General features: G+C 37.3%; 1 protein-coding gene across 1 annotated transcript in view; it reads left to right on the top strand.

The window, feature by feature from the left end:
* The window catches only part of SMC1B (structural maintenance of chromosomes 1B), a 28,255-nt gene extending 11,732 nt beyond the window's left edge, over positions 1-16,523 (top strand). The window contains exons 10-25 of the mRNA XM_054399472.1: positions 478-663; positions 1,604-1,783; positions 2,455-2,601; positions 3,131-3,268; positions 3,745-3,861; positions 4,793-4,899; positions 6,477-6,618; positions 7,439-7,584; positions 8,814-8,967; positions 9,623-9,721; positions 10,587-10,743; positions 11,553-11,707; positions 14,162-14,313; positions 14,559-14,628; positions 16,038-16,148; positions 16,413-16,523. Of these exons, the coding sequence (XP_054255447.1) occupies positions 478-663; positions 1,604-1,783; positions 2,455-2,601; positions 3,131-3,268; positions 3,745-3,861; positions 4,793-4,899; positions 6,477-6,618; positions 7,439-7,584; positions 8,814-8,967; positions 9,623-9,721; positions 10,587-10,743; positions 11,553-11,707; positions 14,162-14,313; positions 14,559-14,628; positions 16,038-16,148; positions 16,413-16,523 (2,172 nt within the window). The remainder of the gene's footprint in view (positions 1-477; positions 664-1,603; positions 1,784-2,454; positions 2,602-3,130; positions 3,269-3,744; positions 3,862-4,792; positions 4,900-6,476; positions 6,619-7,438; positions 7,585-8,813; positions 8,968-9,622; positions 9,722-10,586; positions 10,744-11,552; positions 11,708-14,161; positions 14,314-14,558; positions 14,629-16,037; positions 16,149-16,412) is intronic.
* The last annotated feature ends 1,739 nt before the right edge of the window (positions 16,524-18,262 follow it).

Raw genomic sequence — 18,262 nt, 5'->3', positions numbered from 1 at the left:
TGGACTATACAGTAAAAGAAAACCAGTTTTTCTTTTCATGCTACTAAAGTAGGCAGATAGTTTTGAATTGAGACTGGAGTAGTGCCTCTCTTAGTACCATTTTCCAATTAACAGTTCTTACTGTCATTCAAAGGTCACATTTTGTGTTATGTTTTTTCTTTTCAAGAAAGATGCTTAGCCAGCTTTGTTATTGTCACTGTCACAGAAGCGTATGCTAGACATTCTGAGTAAAATATAGGGATATTTAACGGTAACCTCAGGGCAAATAATAAATCCCTTCAGATTCTGAAGGCAAGCTGCAATTTGGATTGACTGCCTCAATTTCTATTTTTTTCCTGTTGTACAGCCATTGTAAGAGTAGCACAGCTGGTAGATACATAACACATTTTCCTTTTACTGCTTCAGCATCTTGTATGCAGAAACGTTATTTCACATTTAATGGAACATACTAATATTTCCCTGTATTTTTATCTTCAGTATGGAAGATTGCTTGACCTGTGTCATCCTATTCATAAAAAATACCACCTTGCTATTACCAAAGTATTCAGCCAATACATGACTGCTATTGTTGTTGCCACTGAGAAAACAGCAAGAGATTGCATTCGGTACCTAAAAGAAGAACGAGCTGAACCCGAAACTTTTCTTGCTTTGGATTACCTTGATGTAAGTCAGTTTTTCTTGTCTTGAGCAAGTTAGTCTTGCTATTGGCTTATTTACACCTAACTGAAATAAGCTCAAGTTCTAAGGCAAAGCACTTAGGAGGTGACCTTCATGAGGTTCCTGTTGGTGTGCTTCTCAAGCCTGCTGAGGTCCCTCTGGAAGGCAGCATGACTGTCTCGTGTGGCAGCTAGTCCTTCTAGTTTTGTGTTATCAACAAAATTCTGAGGATACACTGTGCTCCATCATCTAGATCATGAATGAAGATATTAAACCCACTGCAATGTTCCCTTACCAGGTCTTTCTTCAGTCCTTACACAGAAACTCTCAGTTGGTTCATCATCCTTCCCCAGGCAGAGCTCTGTGCATTCCAGAAGTTCTCTCACGTTCACAGGAGCTCTACCTCCTTGTCTTTCCAGTGTGCTCTTCCTAAAAAAGCCTGTGTTCCTTCATTGCAGCACTCCAGTTACGGGATCCATCCTACCATGTCTTCATGATCCCGAGGAGACTGTAGCCCTGCAACTATACATGGATCTTTACCTCATTTTGTTTATTCTTCATGCTACTTGCATTTCGTATGCAATTAAAGAGGTTATGCGGATTTAAGGACTATAACATATATAGAATGTGAAAACAAGATCTGTTTCTAGTCTTGCAATGACTGAGACCCCTATTTTGTTACTTTGTATGTTCGGTGGTTGGCCATTGGAATGGGCTGCCCAGGGAGGTGGTGGAGTCACCATCCCTGGAAGTGTTTAAGACTGGATGAGGTACTTAGTGCCATGGTTTAGTTGATTAGATGGTCTTGGGTGGTAGGTTGGACTTGATGATCTTGAAGGTCTTTTCCAACCCGGTTAATTCTGTGGTTCTGTATCCAGACCACTCACGTTCAGACATGCTTTACTATTACAGCATGGATTCTAAACACTGCTCATTTGCTTTACAGGTGAAACCAATCAATGAAATGTTAAGAGAGATAAAAGGAGCTAAATTGCTGGTGGATGTTGTACAAACTCCATTTCCACGGGTGAAAAAAGTGATTCAGTTTGTGAGTGGGAATGCCTTGGTCTGTGAGACAGTTAAAGAAGCTAAACAAATAGCATTTGATGGACCAGTGAGACTGAAAGTAAGAGGCTGAATTCTCTTGCATGTTTTTCATTGCAATTACGTATTTGCCATTCAAATTCTTCTTCTGCAGTTGTCCCACGAAGTATCGCAGATTGACACAGGATGGTACAGTCTTTTCTATTCCCACATAAATAAGCGCCCAGATATGTCATAGGGTTATGTTTTCCTCTAGCACCTTGAAGTGATTTCCTTGGGAAAGGAGGCAAATTGGAGAAAAGTTATTGTCTAAATATGTTTCTTGGTATGGTCGTTATGATGAAAAAGAGGAGGAGGAAGTAGGAGGAGTTGTTAAAACTCTTTAATTTGAAATCAGGAACTCTATCTTGCTGGTTTTTCTATGAATAAATGCTTTCTGAAATATTTGACAGAATCTCTTAGGAATTTGCTAAATACAAGAAAATAAGACAATTTAATTTCCTTCTCTGATCAGCTGTAATAATACAAAAATGTGACTAGTGCCAAAAAAACTACAACTTTTCAATATTTTAATTTTTTTTAATGGCTTCATGTATAATGTCAGCAGGTTTGGAACAGGAAAGAAAAAATTGGAGTCTAACTAAAATGTGTCTGGTTTTGTTTAATTGCCATATCATGGTGCACTAGTTCTTGGGGTGGTTTGGCTGCTTTATTTTTCAGATTTATTTGATGTTAATTATTTATTTATTCTAGACAGTGTCTCTTGATGGAACTTTATTTTCGAAATCTGGAGTGATTTCTGGAGGATCAAGTGATTTAAGATTTAAAGCTAGATGTTGGGATGAGAAAGAAATAAATAAAATGAAAGAAAGAAGAGATTACTTGATTAATGAGTTAAGGGTAAGGTCTCTTTGTCTTTTGCAGTGAAGTGCCTTTAAAGGAGTAAAAGTTGTATCTAATTTAATTCAGCTCTGGGAAGATGATTTTGTAAACTCCTAGAATTTGCAAACAGGGCACAGTAGCTGTTTTAATCTACTTCCTGTTAATAATCAACCGAGTTTCTACCTTCAGCTGCGAGGTTGGTTCATGTATCACAGAGGTGGAAAATCAGGAAAACAGTGTTGATACAAGTTCTTTCAAGGAGAAAGAACTATTCAGAGTATTGAAGACTTTTTAATGGAAAAGATGATCCATTCTGTCTGTGTGTTTAGTTGTTTTGGAAGAGGGACAGAGTAGGAATTGGGAATTTACAAGCATATGCTTTCTTTTGACAAATCTGTTTCAGAGTTCCTATTGAACATGACCAGTGCTATCAGCATTTACCTGACTAGAGACTTCTTTATGTAGTGCAGAAATAAAAAAAATGAGCAATTTCCAAAGAAGTCACTTTGTTTGAAATGCCTTTTTCCATGTTGTAATATTTTTCTAGGGCTTAATGAAGATAAAACGTAAGGAGACTGACTTGAAGCAGTTACGTGTTCAAAGCAATGGAACTCAGACACGGCTTAAGTATTCACAGAGTGAATTAGAGATTATTAAAAAGAAACATCTTGCTAATCTCTATGGGGTATAGTGCAAAGCTTTTATGACTTTCATGTTTAAATAATTTTACTTTTTATCTAAAGCTGTTGCTGGTGAAGTAAATATCACTTTTTTTACATAGTTTTTCTACTTCAGTTTAAGTTTTGCATGCAGCAGTTATGACTGAAGAATTAATAAAAAATTAAAAACAAGACTACAAAATAATGTAGGTGAGGCTTTTTCTTTTTTCGGTCTTAAATTTGAGTTTCTAGTAAGTTTGATTTGTATCATTTAGCAGCCTTCAGAAGTCAAAATGCACTTTAAATGATACATATCTAATTTCAGCTCACTAAAACTGTAATCATTAGATGGAAATAGGCAGTAATACTGGGTAAGAGGCATTTGAGAAGAAAATATTTAATGCTTTTAATCACAAAAACGGGATCTGGAACTGAACTGTCCCTTAGTTTCTAGAATGTTGACCGTCCTATTAAGAAAAATGCCTTTTTTTTTTCTATTCAGGAAAAATCTAAACTGGAAAGTGAATTGGTAAATATTGAGTCTCAGCATGGTATGTTGAATGAAGGAATAGCACAAAGAAATGGAAAAATAGAAGAGTTTCAGAAAAAGATCAATGAGGTAATGCCTTCTGTCATGGTGTTGACAGCTTATGTTATTACACTGCAAAAACTTCTTTCTCTTCAAGCTAACTTGTTGATCCTGAGTAACTTCTAACTTTGGAAACTGCTTTATTGGCAAAGGTTTATCAGTTACTGCAGCAATCTTCCCATATTCTCTGCCTTTCTGACCAAGGTAACTGTGAACAGAAGTGCACATGAGTGTTGGTATATATGTCTCCACTTTGCAAATTAGTTTCCTTAAAATGAAAATTCTGTGACTTTTACATGCTAAACACAAACCCAACCAACCAAATCTTCTTGAATATTAGATGAGTAGAAGCTTTGCTTAACATATACATGATAATTTCACGTGATGCAGGAGAAAATTTTTGAGTTTGAAGAAGATGGGTTGGTTTTCACTCACCTTTTCCTGTTCTGCTAATAAGTATGATTTAATTTTTGTAGTATTTGACCAAGGACAATCCATTGAAGTTCGCAGCTTTAGAGCTCTCAGTGCAAGCTTTCACTGTACAGCAAATCATGGAAGATTACTCCACAGGTCTCATTTGACAGGATTGAAATGAAGAACTGAACCACACAAAAAAAACTCAGATGACTGTCCTGTATACTGTTGAGTTTTCTCTTCAGTTGACTGGAAACCATAAACAAAACCATGGAAGTTGATTACACTGTGATGACTTAAAAGTATCTTTGGAATGATTAGATGCTGTCAGGAAGAGCTTAGATCAGTTAACCTTTTGTAGGTCGTGTGCCTTATACATGGGATTTGTACCAAGAGCATTACTTGAAAGTTCCAAGTACAGATTATTTCTCAGTAGTTCAGTTTACTGTTTCTTTAAAGTACCTTGAAAATCCAGCCTGTACATGAAGCAATCATCTAAATATGAACATTACGGACATTTTTTTGCTCCATTTCTCTTTATTCAAAGGCTGAAGATGCTGTTTTCAGGGAGTTCTGTGAAGAAATCGGTATAGAAAATATTCGTGTATATGAACAAGGACAAGTGAGACAACAAGAGGAGATCAATAAGAGAAGGTGATATTTGTAAATGAAAAATGTTAAAAAGTGGTTTCGTTAGATTGTGCACACTGGTTAGTATCTCCATCACAGGAAAAACCCCAGCAACCTAGCAGACTGCAGAATGTTGTATTATCACTCAAAGAATCAGTTAGCAATTGCAGTGCTATGGTTTGAGTTGATTAGGCAGTTATATTTTACAGTATACATTATAGGCATATGTAATATGGAGACATACAGTATTTATTGTTTTGTTTTGCAACAAACTTCAAAGGTGGAATTTACCATTTTCATGGCACTGTTGAAGAAAACCAAAGCAAGCAATGTTGTTGTTTTTTTTTGTTTTTTTTTTTAATCCTCATTGAGTAACAGCTCTATCACAAATTGAGGATGGCACGAAGGCTCACTTCTGTATGAGAAATCTTAAAGGAGACCTGGGTGTGAGATGCAGTGTTTTGGTATGGGAACACACTATTAAGGAAACAGGATCTGAATTTTCCCACAGGCAACCTTAACAGGCATTTGCTTCAAACAGGCACATGTCACAGGCCCACAGATCTGTATCTTAAAATGAACTCTCTCTTCTTGTGCTACACGTGTTGTCAGGCAGATAACAGTTTATGCATTTCCTGACATTACTTATGGAAAATGTACCTTTTCTACGTAACTATCAGTACTAGTCAGGAACTCCATTTTCTTTTCAGTCATCTGTTTAGCTGCTAAGGGACTCTGTGGTTTTCAGGAACTAGCCCAAATGCATGTTTCTGGCTAGGGCTGCAGTGATGTGCTAGTGCAGTGCTTTTTGCGTGCAGTTGAAACACCACCTGGCTGAAGTGCCCACATCTAAAGAGCCTGGAGCTGGTCATGTGCCAGTTCTATTGCCTGAACAACAGATGCAGCACTAGTAGCAAGTACTAGTAGCAAGTCATTTGAGAAGCTTCAAGCTTAGAGGCAGACAGTAGCAGCTGAGAGGAGACCTTTCTGGAAATAGCTGCTTGGTTTTACTTTTGTCCTTTCTGACAGCAGCATGTGAAGAAATTTCTGCCATTATACCCCTCCATACCAGTATAGGTCTCCAGTGAGAGGTGATAAGCAAGGCACAACATGGCTTAAAATGCTCTGATCTCACACTTCTTTACTGCTATCTTCCAGACAAGATAGGTTCTGTAAAATATTCAGGTAAACACACGTGCCTGCTGACTGGGAAACTTGTGAGACTGAGCATGGAGTGCAAGCAATGGATAAACACAGCGTCATTTGCCCAGCTCCTACCTGATCATTTATAGGTAGACCATTCATACTGAGCTGCTTGAACTTCTGGTCTCACTTTTCATATTGAATGTGGCCACACTGTATTGTTATGTGTTGGTTTTTTTTGAACTGTTATCCCTGTATTTTTGCAACTTCCAGTACAGCCACAGGATGTGGTGTAGTGGAATCGATGATCAAGTGTATATAAATTTTTGTGTTGACGTAGAAGATAAAAAAAAATTCTACCTAAATGGTCACAGTGGAAATGTGTCTTAGAGTAACTTGACATCACAGCTACTAGCCTGCCTTGCAAGCTTTGGTTTGAATTACTGTACTTTTACTAGACTGGAGTTTGAAAATCAGAAGACACAACTAAACATTCAGCTGGAATATAACCGTGATCACCTACAAAAGTCTACAAATGCAGTCAGCAAGTTGAGGGACACCGTTCATAAAGATGAAGCTGAGATTGCCAAGCTACAGAAGGTGACTAAAATATGTGGATACAGAGATAGAGATATTTATTTGGGACTGAGAGGAAAGAATATATTGACTTACTGTTTTGAATAAACATAGTTGATGCTGTTGAGTTATTCTACTAAAGCTTAATTCAGCGTTGACTTTGTAAATGTTTAAAAAACACAGTTGCTTATTTTCACTTTAACCATGGAGTAACCTGTCATATTAGGGTAGTTATTAATTATTAAAAATAAGCTTACTGAAAACTGTATATAAAGTTTATATTTTGGTTAGTACGTAGAAAAAGGCAGCACCAGTGTTAGGTTTACTATAGCATCCAATTTCTAGCAGTTTAGCAGTGGGTTATATAGGGAAAAACTCTTTTTTAGAGTACCTACACTCTTTTTTTTTTTTTTTTTGTTCTTTGTAGGTTACCTGAGGATTTATCTTTAATAAACAATACTTGTAAAAATATTTCAGCTTACCTTACTTAGAAGGTGCTAAATAGGTTATAGATGCACAACAAGGCTAAGGGACTAACTGAGGAAAAGGGAGTAGTTGTGCAGATCTTAGGTGTCCTAGGATCCCTGCCTTGTTCTGTGGCTTTATGGTTTAGTCCGGTACAGTAACAAACTCAGAGCTGGCTGAACCTGTGTAAACAAAACATCTGGATCTTGCTATGTATAAAACAGGCTGTTTTCCCACTGCCTTTCAGATTTGGTGCTGTAACACATGTGAATGTATTGCAACATGTTTAAAGTTTTAACTCTTTCTTTTGTTATGCATGGTAAAGGTTCCATATCAAGATTTTTGGTGAAAAGTTAAAAATGTAAATATTTCAATGCAGGACGAGGAAATGCTTCTGAAAAAAGTGAATGAAATTGTGGAGGAGCAGCAGCTTCTTAAGGATAGATTAAGTGCTCATAAATCTCAGGTTATGAAAGCCCAAAATGAAGTTGAAGAGTTAAGAAAGAAGACATTATCTGTTAATAGGTAATTACTAATTGTACTTCTGTGAAAAAATGATTAATGTCTTAATACTTAGAAGAGTTTTAATGATCAGATGTTTGAATTCCTCTTGTTCTGTTTTCTCATGAAAGATTCACTAGAGACATGGTAATCTGCATTTGCAGTATGCATCAGTTAAAAAGTGTTCCTAATTCAGTATGTGGTTCCCAAAAGTAAAGGGAATGAGATCGTTTCATGAGAGCCATCCCATTAACTATATAGAACAACATTTTTCATCTTACCTACCTGGCGTCAGGTCTCATGATTTCTGATAAGTAGGCAGAGGCTTCTGAGAAGTGTGTATTTCCTTAACACTTGATTGGGGGGAGCATATTAAGCTTGCTGGTAGTTTCATTGTTTGAGTTGTACAGTTGGTTCAATTAACAAAAAATTCTTTTTTTTTCTGATTGCATTGTTTTTATTTTCTGCAGACCTTTTAAGTGTTGGATACCATAAACTAATATTAATTTTAGGTCAATACCCAGCTTACTGTTCTTTCATATAAACTGATTTGGGGACTGTGGTTTCTTATTATTGATGTTTAAAAAAACTGACATGTTGGCAAAGTGTGGCTAGTAAACTTTTATATAAAATTTGAGTTTATATGGGAGTTGATACTCATAAAATCATATGAGCTTATATAAACTCAGATTGAATATCTAGTCAATCATTTTATAATGTGCAATTTAAACAATGACTGTTATGTCTCTGTTTAGCAAATTGATGCCATCAAAGGAATTTGTATCAAGAATCAAGTTGTATTTCAAGTAGAATAATGACAAAAGATATTTGATTAGATTTTGAAAGGATCAGCTCTCCATACATGTTCAGCAGAGCTGAACAGAACAGAGTTTAGCTCTAGCTAGGCATAGTGGATATTTGAACATGCTGTAGTGTGAACTTGGCAATACATTGAAACTGTGTCTGTGCTCTGAGCTTTTACCTTGCCATGGATTTAAGAGTTAAGCCAACAGTCTGCTATAATGTATTGTGTGCTGCAGTAGCATGTGGTTCCCAGCTCTCTCTTGAGTAATTTGGGAGAATGAAGGGGATGGGGAGAAGTGAAGTGCTGTTATCGTTTGTTTGATGGAGATGGTAGAGGAAAAAGCCCTCTTTGTGCATGGTAACCGTTTTTCATGCTGCATGGCTGTGGATGCTACTGGCAGCGATGTTTCTGCTCTTTAATGGTTTTGTACCTTTTGTGCTGCATGTAGAGAAGTGACAATGTTACAAAAGGAAGCTACGGCTATAGAATCCTCTCTGGAAGAGAAAAGATTAAGACGACATAATATGCTGCTTGAATGCAAGGTGGAGGACTTGAAAATACAGCTTCTGTCTGGATCACTGGATGACATCAGCGAAGTTGAGGTGCTTCCAATGTTTACAGAAGATAGCTATCCTTTGTTTCCTTAAAAGAACCTTGGTGAGAAAGGGACTGACGATGCGCAGCATGTGTTTCATTCATGCGAAAGCAGCTGCTTGAAATCCAGGCTTAAAGGGTCCAAAAGCTATCTGCTTATGTTGTACAGAACTGAAGCTACTCCTTTCTTCTGAAGCCAGCTGAGTGGAAGAAATACCTCAGTGTACACTTCCTGGAAAGGGAATTGAATTATCATGGGAACATAGATCTTTCCAATCAGGAGATTTACAGTATGCACATAGAATTGTGGAATTGTTAGGGTTGGAAGGGACCTCAAGGATCATCTAGTTCCAACGCCCCTGCCATGGGCAGGGACACCTTACACAATTGTGCTAAATATCCTACAAATTGTTTACTGCTGCTTTCATCGTAGCTTCAAATTGAAATTAGCAGATGTTTTAATTTTTTATTTAAAAAATGTGGGTTTTAATTAGACTCATAAGAACTAAACTTCATTTTGGCTAGTGAACAAGCTATGGAATAATTCTACCTCATACCATGTTATCTACTGTCTTCTCATTTTACATCCTTTTAATGTATTGTTTTAATAGTTTAAAAGTTAACTGTCACATTTCTGAACTGGAATGTCCTTCACATTTATAGCTAGGAACTGAAACAGAAGGCACTCAGACTATATCAAGTATCTTTAAGAGGGAAGAGGCAATTCAGATAAACTACAGCAGCCTAGCAGAAGACTTGAAGGTAATCTTTTTTGTTTGAAATAATTTGAGATTGAAATTTTAATTTAAAATAGTGTTGAAATTATTCATTCTTCACCTTAGTCTATAAATGAAAATTACTGAAAACACCATTAAGCTAAAGTGCATGTGTGTGTGGTTTGGTTTTGCAAGAATACATAGCACTAATGTATGGGATTTCTGGATAGGTCAGTTTCCTTTATAACTAAACCTAAAGTCTATCCAAACCATGAAAACAGAATGGAGAAATAGTAAATATAACCTTTTTTTTTTTTTCATTTCTACTTTACCTTCCTCCTTTAAGTTCCAGCACTAGAAGTTATGACTCAAGACTCCAGGAACTAATGTTGTGCCACCTTCTGTAGTATTTTCAGAGACTAGGACTTGCCATATTTCCCTCTGTAACAGTCTATTAGATCATGTTTGCTCAGGAGTTTATTGCAAATTCCTTTGGGGGAGGCATCATAAGGAAAATGATTCATGTCAGAAGTTTGGTGTAGAGCAAGGACTGAATCTTTTGTCACTGGAACTTCTCTTGAATAATTCATGAAGAACCTGTCTTCAGAGTTTTTCTCTGCAAATTTAGTGAAGCCAGCTAACCCTGCTCTGCGTTGTATTTTAACCCAGCCTTCTAGGCTGAAGGGAGTTTGTCTGTTTTTAATGGTCTTGTGGAAGAATAACTAGAATCCAATAAATCTATTCTGTGAACTGAGACTCTGAGCAGAGCTTTTTGTTATGTTGTGTTTCAGTTAAAGCTATTGGATGAGTGAGGTACTTCCTCCAGAACTACGGGCACTTGCCATGTATGTTGAAATATCTTGGACTAAAAGCAGATTCTATTGCTCTATTATTTTTATTGTTTTCATTAGGACCTGGAGTCTGCTAAAGATATAGAGGAACATCTGCACGAGATGCAGCAGGAAATAAAATTAAAAGAGACTACTTTAATGAAGACAGCTGCTCCGAACCTGAGAGCAGGAGAGAAATTACAGATAGCTCGAGACAAGTTCCAAGAATCATTAGATGGTAACACCCTGTCTTTCATGTTAATCTCTTTTCTGACCATGACAGTTTTCACCCAAATACAAATTCTTCTTTCTGGGGTTTGGCCCTGCTGGCTTTGCTTCTTTCAGATATTAAGGTATTCTTGATGTTCAGCTGTAAATCCCCAGTTACCCTTTTTAATTATATGTAACCAATGTATTAACACATAGTTTACTCTGCAGTAGTTTATTGAAATACAGCTTGAATGACTGGAAAGATACTTTGTTGACCAAATTATAATGGGTGACAGGTTGGACTTGATGATCCTTGAGGTCTTTTCCAACCTTATTGATTCTGTGATAATAAAGTGTAATAAAGTGGGGTTTTTTACTTATTTTCTAAAAACTATTGGCTTTAATCATAAATTTATTTACATTTTTCTTAAATAATTGAAGTAACATATTATGCAGACCTCGAACATAAGCATTACTGCAAATTTATTGGTATCCTCAAGGACTGTTGCAGACATAAAGTAAGAAACCTGAAGCCATTATAGGTGAATGCTGCTGGTTAAGGCTACACAGCTTGCAGAAAGAGAAGAATTTTGTTCATTCCTCCAGATCATTGTGGCAATAGAGCAGACTGAATACAACCCAACTTTTCAGGTTTTGGTGCCTCCATTTGAATTCAGAAAAAAAATTCTTACTATGCTGCTTCTATGTGCCGTAGAACCTTTTTCTGCAATAAATATTTTTCTTGATAACGGTACACAATATATGGTGGTGATTTTTTTTTTCTGTATATTTGCTTAGAGGCATATTGAGGAGTACTTTGTGTTCCTTCTTTCACAGCTTTTGAGGCCAGCAGAAAGGAAGCCAGAACACGTAAGCTGGAGTTTGAATTGGTGAAACAAAGGAGATACCAGCTTTTTAGCCGGTGCTTTGAGCATGCCTCTGTAGCCATTGATCAGATCTACAAGAAACTTTGCAGAAACAGTAGTGCTCAGGTGAGTCACGTTCTTAGGTGCATGGCTTTAGCCTAATTGATTCTTTGTTATCTAGAACAAGAGAACCTATGGAACTTTGGCTTTGGAGCTTGCAGTTTCCAAAGATAGTTTCAGTCCTAAGGAAGAAAACTACACAAAATGTAAAGACATCAGAATTTTAGGGCTAGAGGAGGAATAGGTAACATGCTAAAGAATGATTGACATGAGACAGGGAGATGTGATTTGAAATGTTAACATAATCAGGTACTACTCAGTTTCGGTCAGTTTTAGTCTTTGTATTTAGCAGGCTTGTGTCATTATGACACAAATGTGAAACATTCTGATACTTCCTTTTAAAATGATTTTAGTTTACTGATCTAGTGATACCCATGGTAAGTAAATGAAAGCACTTAATTGTTAGCATAGATAAAACTAAAAATCATAAATCACTATTTCAGTGCTAATGTTTTATATGAGGCTTTGATGCTCCTTGCACCCCACTTTAATTTAAAAAGATAGACTTAATGTATTTGCAGCTTTTTAGGAAATCTGTAGGAAAAAATGCATCACAATTGTATTCATCTTTGTTAGTGTTCTAGTGATATTGTTCAAAGTAAAGAGGAAAGCCCCAAATGGTTTGGTTACATCAAATTCTATAGATGGTCCAATGTTTAAAGGGCTCAGGTTTGAACACTTGCTGTTTTAAACTTCAGGTTTGTATTTTCCCTCAGTCAGCTATTTGGGAACACCTTAAATACCTTTAAATGCATCCTCTCTGCTTCTAGGTTGGACAGAATAATAAAGCATTTCTTTCTTTGTGATTACTGGGCACATACCTTCTCCTCTGGAGTAAACATCTTGGTCTTGACTTTGCATTACTCTAAAACAAGCAGTTGCCACAAATAATTGTGTGCTTCTTTTCGGAGGTGTGTGATGCCATGTGTGGGTTTGAGCTGTAGTGGTAACCTGGTCAAGAGATTATCCTGTGATTAGCTGGGAAGCTAAAACTGCCTCCTAGAAACTAACACAGCAGCTGCAGGAAGCTGGTCTCATTGCATTGAAGATAAATGATTGTTCTGTGTGTGAAAATTGTTCTGGTTGGCTAAAGAAAGGCTTAGCTCTGAGTTTTGCCATCAGAGGAGGTATCCTAAGATGCAGATTGAACAGCTGTAACAATTTTCGACAGGAAAATATGTTAGTATTAGATTTTAATATTCCTTAATGTTGTTATGCTTTACTATTCACTCCAGAAGGGAGACGCTTTGCTAGACTGAGTTAATTTAACTTCCAGAAATTCTGGACTCTGAACATTTGTGCGCTTGAATATATTGCTCAGTAAAATAAAGACATTACTGTTACAAGCAATTTAAAAGAAACTGCCTCCTAAAAAGTTGTACATACACAGATTCACTGCTGGGTTCTCCACCAGTTCTCTCCCAGTCATCTTCTGCTGAGAGAAAAATGTCACTCCTTTCATATACTGATGAGCAGTATGTACCCTGGTAAGCTGCAAGATGATTTTTTGCTGACAGCACCCCTATATCTGAAAATCTCTCACATAGATAAACGCAGTGGCAGAGAGTTGGGAGTTGTTTACAGCCTGAAGAACATTGTCACATACCAATGGCAGGCATTCTCTCAGCAGATAAACAATATGCATCCCTCCAACAAAACAAAGACCCTGAAAGCACTATCTGTTCCCTCCAGGACTGTTTACCACAGAAATTATTTGAAAGCAAAACTCATGTTTCGTTTTATTTCCACTTTATCTGTGATCCCAGAGGAGCCATTTGAAATGTGCCCCCTATGGAAATTTTTCTTTTATCTGTACCTGCTTGTGCAGAGAGGAAAAGACTGTTATTTTATTGTCTTTTCTATTTAATGGGGAAAAATAAAACATGAAGGAATTAGCTTATCCATCATACTTTTTAATGGTTTGGTAAAATGGGCCTTTCCTTTAAAATACTGCTTCTAATTTTTGGACCTGGGAACCAGGATACAAAGTACAGAGAAAGCATGACTATTTTAAAGCTTGAAGATAAATTTTGTCAAACTAACGTTTCACACACAAAAAAATGTGTGATTTTGGAAGTGGATTTACTTTCAAAATAAAAGAAGACCGGTTTTGAAGTCTTAATTTGCTGAATTTTTTTGTGATTACTTAAAGCAGCTATGTAGAAGGTGATAAAGCCAAGTTTTTGTTATTTGCAAACTTTCAACTACTACAAGTAGGTAGAGCTGTTTCCCAAATGGTTTGGTTAATTGGCCTTCTAGCCCGTGGTTTGTTGATTAAGGCATACTCACTGGGAAATGTTACAGTGCTGCTCTTCAGCAGCAGGTGTTTCCTGCAAATGAAGCTAACTCACCAGTTTCAACACTAGCTTGGTATTCAAATCTCAAACAATAGCCATCTTAACGATTTGATAAATGTCACTATGGATAGTGAAATGTGTGTGTGTGTGTGTGTGTTTCCAGGCATTCCTGAGCCCTGAGAATCCTGAGGAGCCTTATCTGGAAGGCATTGGCTTTAACTGTGTGGCTCCAGGAAAACGATTTATGCCAATGGACAGTTTGTCAGGAGGTGAAAGATCTGTTGCAGCTCTGGCTCTAATGTTTGCCATACAAAGGTAAAAGAGATTTGCTCTTTTATCCAACTGTGGGCTGAGTAAGTGGTGGGAAGACACTGTTACACTTAGAAATGATTAAAAGTCTGCTGCTGGTAGAGTATTCAAACATTGCTGAAGTCTTTATTCTTTACTTGTCATTACTTCTTATCACAACGTTATGATAGATTAAGTGAACCTCTAAAGTAATTAGAATGTTATTTAGCATTTTGGTAATTAATGCAAAAATACTGTCTCTTCTTCTACAGTTTTCAGCCAGCACCATTTTTTGTTCTCGATGAGATAGATGCTGCCCTGGATAGGACAAACATTGATAAAGTAAGTTGCTGCCTTTCTGCTTTTACCAACGATATAATGATACCTTTTAGAGAAGGATGGCTACTTTTCATTACTGGTTTTTGGGATAAAGAGATTGATTATACTGTCTTAACCTGGTTTAAAATACATGTGGTTTAGGACCAAAATAATGGTTGTGTGAGATGTTAGACCAGGGCTAGGTTTAAATTAATTCATCTCAATGTGTTTTAATCAGTTGCCAAGCTGTTGAGGAAAATAGGTCAGGAATGTGAAAGTAGGCTGCATGACCACCTGTGGTACAGTCTGATCTGAAGGTCACTTGTGAATTGCTGCTTGGGCTTGGCTGTAATTTTTCAGGCCTCTTTGTTCTCTTACACTCCTTTCTGCTTCTTAAGAGGTATCTGCATATTGAAAATTCTAGCACTGGAGTATTTATTTTATATAATTGGCCTACAAAATATTTTTACATGAAAACCAGCTAAGGGCTGTCACTCTCCTCATTTCAGTCACATGAATTCTTGCTTGATTAAAATAGCTTCCTGTCCTCCTCTCAATTTCTTTTCCTTTTTGACAATAACTATTCACTGTAACAAAAACCTACAATAGAATGCACACAGTAAAGATTGCCAGTTGTAGAAGTCAGCTTCTGGGAAGAGAAGATTTAATACAAGGAGATTGGATGTAGGAGAAGAATCAAAAAGATCTCACCTGGGTTTTTGTCTATGCAGACATTTCTTTCCACATAAAGGATCAAGCTGTATTTCTGCTTGCATTAATAGTGATGTTGTTCTTGATAGATCTTAACAAACAAAAGCAGTTTTATAAACACTAGACTTTATTTCCCAATGGAGTTGACTGTCACGTGCCAAGTACACCAGGTTTGCTTGCAGGGTAGACAGCTGGGAAATCTCATCTACTTGTGCCTGCCAGATAGAATTCCTTCTCAGAGATTACTGACTCCATGTAGCACTGTGAGAAGTGCTTTCCTCAACCTGAGTTCCTTAAGCATTCCTTGGGATACAAGTCTATGATACCCAGATACCCATCATCCACTACTTCCAAGCAGACATAAGACAAAACTTCCAAGTTTTGTTTTAACCTTGTCCGCTGTTTCAGCAACAGCAAATTAGACATTGTGGGACAGTAATGAAAATATCTAAGCAAGCTTTAGGGTTTGGCTCTGGCCTTTTTCTGAAACTTTAATCATTAATGATTATTTTGCTATATTTTTGAAAAGCAGATGATCTCAGTGGTTAAAAACCTGCAAAGTATCTGACTTAAAACCACTTTATTTCTTATGTTGTCCTATTTATTTCCTAATTGAATTCTGCAGCTAACATAGGTGAGTTCTTTCCTAATGACTCCCTAATTACAGCATGGTGTAAGTTGCCCAGAATTAACTTACTGAAATCTTTGGCTTCTTCCCAAAGGTCTCGAGTTTCATTAGAGAACAGGCCCATGAACAGAGTCAGATGATAGTCATTTCTCTAAAGGAAGAGTTTTATTCCAAAGCAGATGCACTGATTGGAGTGTGTCCAGAGGTAACAATCATTGCTAGATTTCATTAAGTAAGATACCCTGCTTTTCCTTGAAGTATTGATTTACACTTTAAGTGTTACTACAGTGGATCATGCACAGAATGGAGTTGCCGAACTCCTCTGTGTTCAGGAATAAGCACAGGTACTGGGTGACTGAAACAGCTGTTTTGGTAACTCAAGCTTACCGTTGTATCTCATAGTAATGTAGGAAATGCTTGTTACAAATACCAGAGACGTTTTAAACTGTGCCATCCTTCCTCTCCTCAGAAAGATGACTTCATGTTCAGCACAGTACTGACTATAGATCTTACCAAGTATCCAGATGGTGATGATCAGGAAACAACAGAGAAGCACAACCGCAGTCCTGCTTCAGAATGAAGCGTGGATGATTTCAGGGCCGGGTGACAAGGGCAAGAACTGAGTTTACAGCCAACTGTTAGGAGTATAAGCTTGAGTGTGGCTATTAGAGGTTGATAATGTTCACCATTTAGATTAAGTGGGTTTATAAAATATTGAAGCCGGCACTGATGGTTTTGGTGATTAATTTAGTCAGACAGAGGTGGGTATTGAAGTGTGCATAGTGTGGTAAGCAAAGCTTTCTCCTCAACTGTATTGGGGTCTTTTTGCCTTAGATGACAGATTACAGGTTCATATAAGCCCAGTGTTACAAAGAAGCAGCCTCTTGCTTTTATAAAAGGTTCAGACCTATCTCCAGTGCACTAAGATGCCTCCTACTGCTGGTCAAGACCATTACAGTCTCTTTCTTCTGTGTTGCATCTGTTTATCCTCAGATAGGATTATTTCCTGATTTTTGGAAACAAGATACCAGAATCTGCCCATTATCTTATGATGTTTGTGATGCCTAGCAAGACTTCAGTCTTCCACTGCAACTTTACAAAATACTAGGTAACTTGACAAAAAGCTTATGATGCTCCTCTATAGATGTGAACTAGAAAAAATTCACCCTTCAGGTATTCTACCCCACTCACAAGTGGAAAGAACAAACCAGATGTGAGTCCCATGCCATAGGTAACAGCCTTACTAAGTCTATTGGTTTGCAGTTGGGAGTGTTAGTGTGTAGGTTTCTCACTAGACAAGTTTGTATTTTGATAACCATGCTTCATCTAAGAATAAGTTAAGGAAGCTGGTTGCAGAACACTCATTGAGAGGGTTTGAATCACTTCATCTGGTTCCTGTTCACCTCAGGGTGTGCTGAAGAGGTTTATTTGCTTTATGGCTGTTTGTAATAATTACATCATCTTATGTTCATATGCTAGCTTCCTTTTGTCCACCACACTTCATACCCAGCTACCTACCTTTGCTTGTTGGACAAAAGGGAAGGTGTCTGAGCACATGGGGTTACTGCATAAGGAATGTCACACAAGCAGCAGATAACATCTTGTGGCCATATTTCAACAGCCTAAGTCTGTTCACTTAACACTGTAAACAGCTGTTTATTCAATAAAATTGTTTACTGCAAGTCACAAGTTAGCATCAGTCCCTTCATTAAAATCCACTGACAGATGGGGAAATACTGTAGGTAGGGTGAAGGATGAACAGAAGAGCTGCCTCTAGAGATTGCCAAAGACTTTTGACCTGTATCAGTCTGTGTACTGCACATGCAGAAGTGTTGGGTTGTGTTTACTTGCTAGCAACAGCTGGTTGAAATAGAAAACCAGAGTAAAGAATTGAACAAACTGAGGAAGGGTGAAGGCTGCAGCTTTTAGCTACTATACAGGAATGGTCTGTTGGGCTTTAAATATTTTATTAGAAGAGTATATGCCGTCATCTGAGATGTTCTATCAGCTTCATTACAGAGCTTGAGCAAAACAAGATACTAAATGCTCAGCAAGTTTGTTTTCAGTAAATAGCTTCCTCCCATGGAAAAAAATGCTTAAGCAGCTTAAGCAGAAAAAATGCTTAAGAGCTACCTACAGTAGAATCAGCAAACATCCTTTAACATGGCATCTTGTACACTTCTTTCACCATGCTCAGGTACTTGGGGCTTAAGTGGAAGTGACAAGTTTCAGGTTCTGTCCCTTTTGACTGTAATTTAAATCCTGAGGTAAGCTGCAAGACAATCCCATCCTTAAAATAATTTAAAAACCCCATATATT

This window comes from Indicator indicator, chromosome 3 (genome assembly GCF_027791375.1).
Source record: "Indicator indicator isolate 239-I01 chromosome 3, UM_Iind_1.1, whole genome shotgun sequence".
In the NCBI taxonomy this organism is placed as follows: domain Eukaryota; kingdom Metazoa; phylum Chordata; class Aves; order Piciformes; family Indicatoridae; genus Indicator; species Indicator indicator.
Note: the sequence above shows the minus strand (reverse complement) of the source record. Positions and strands in the feature narration are given on the sequence as shown.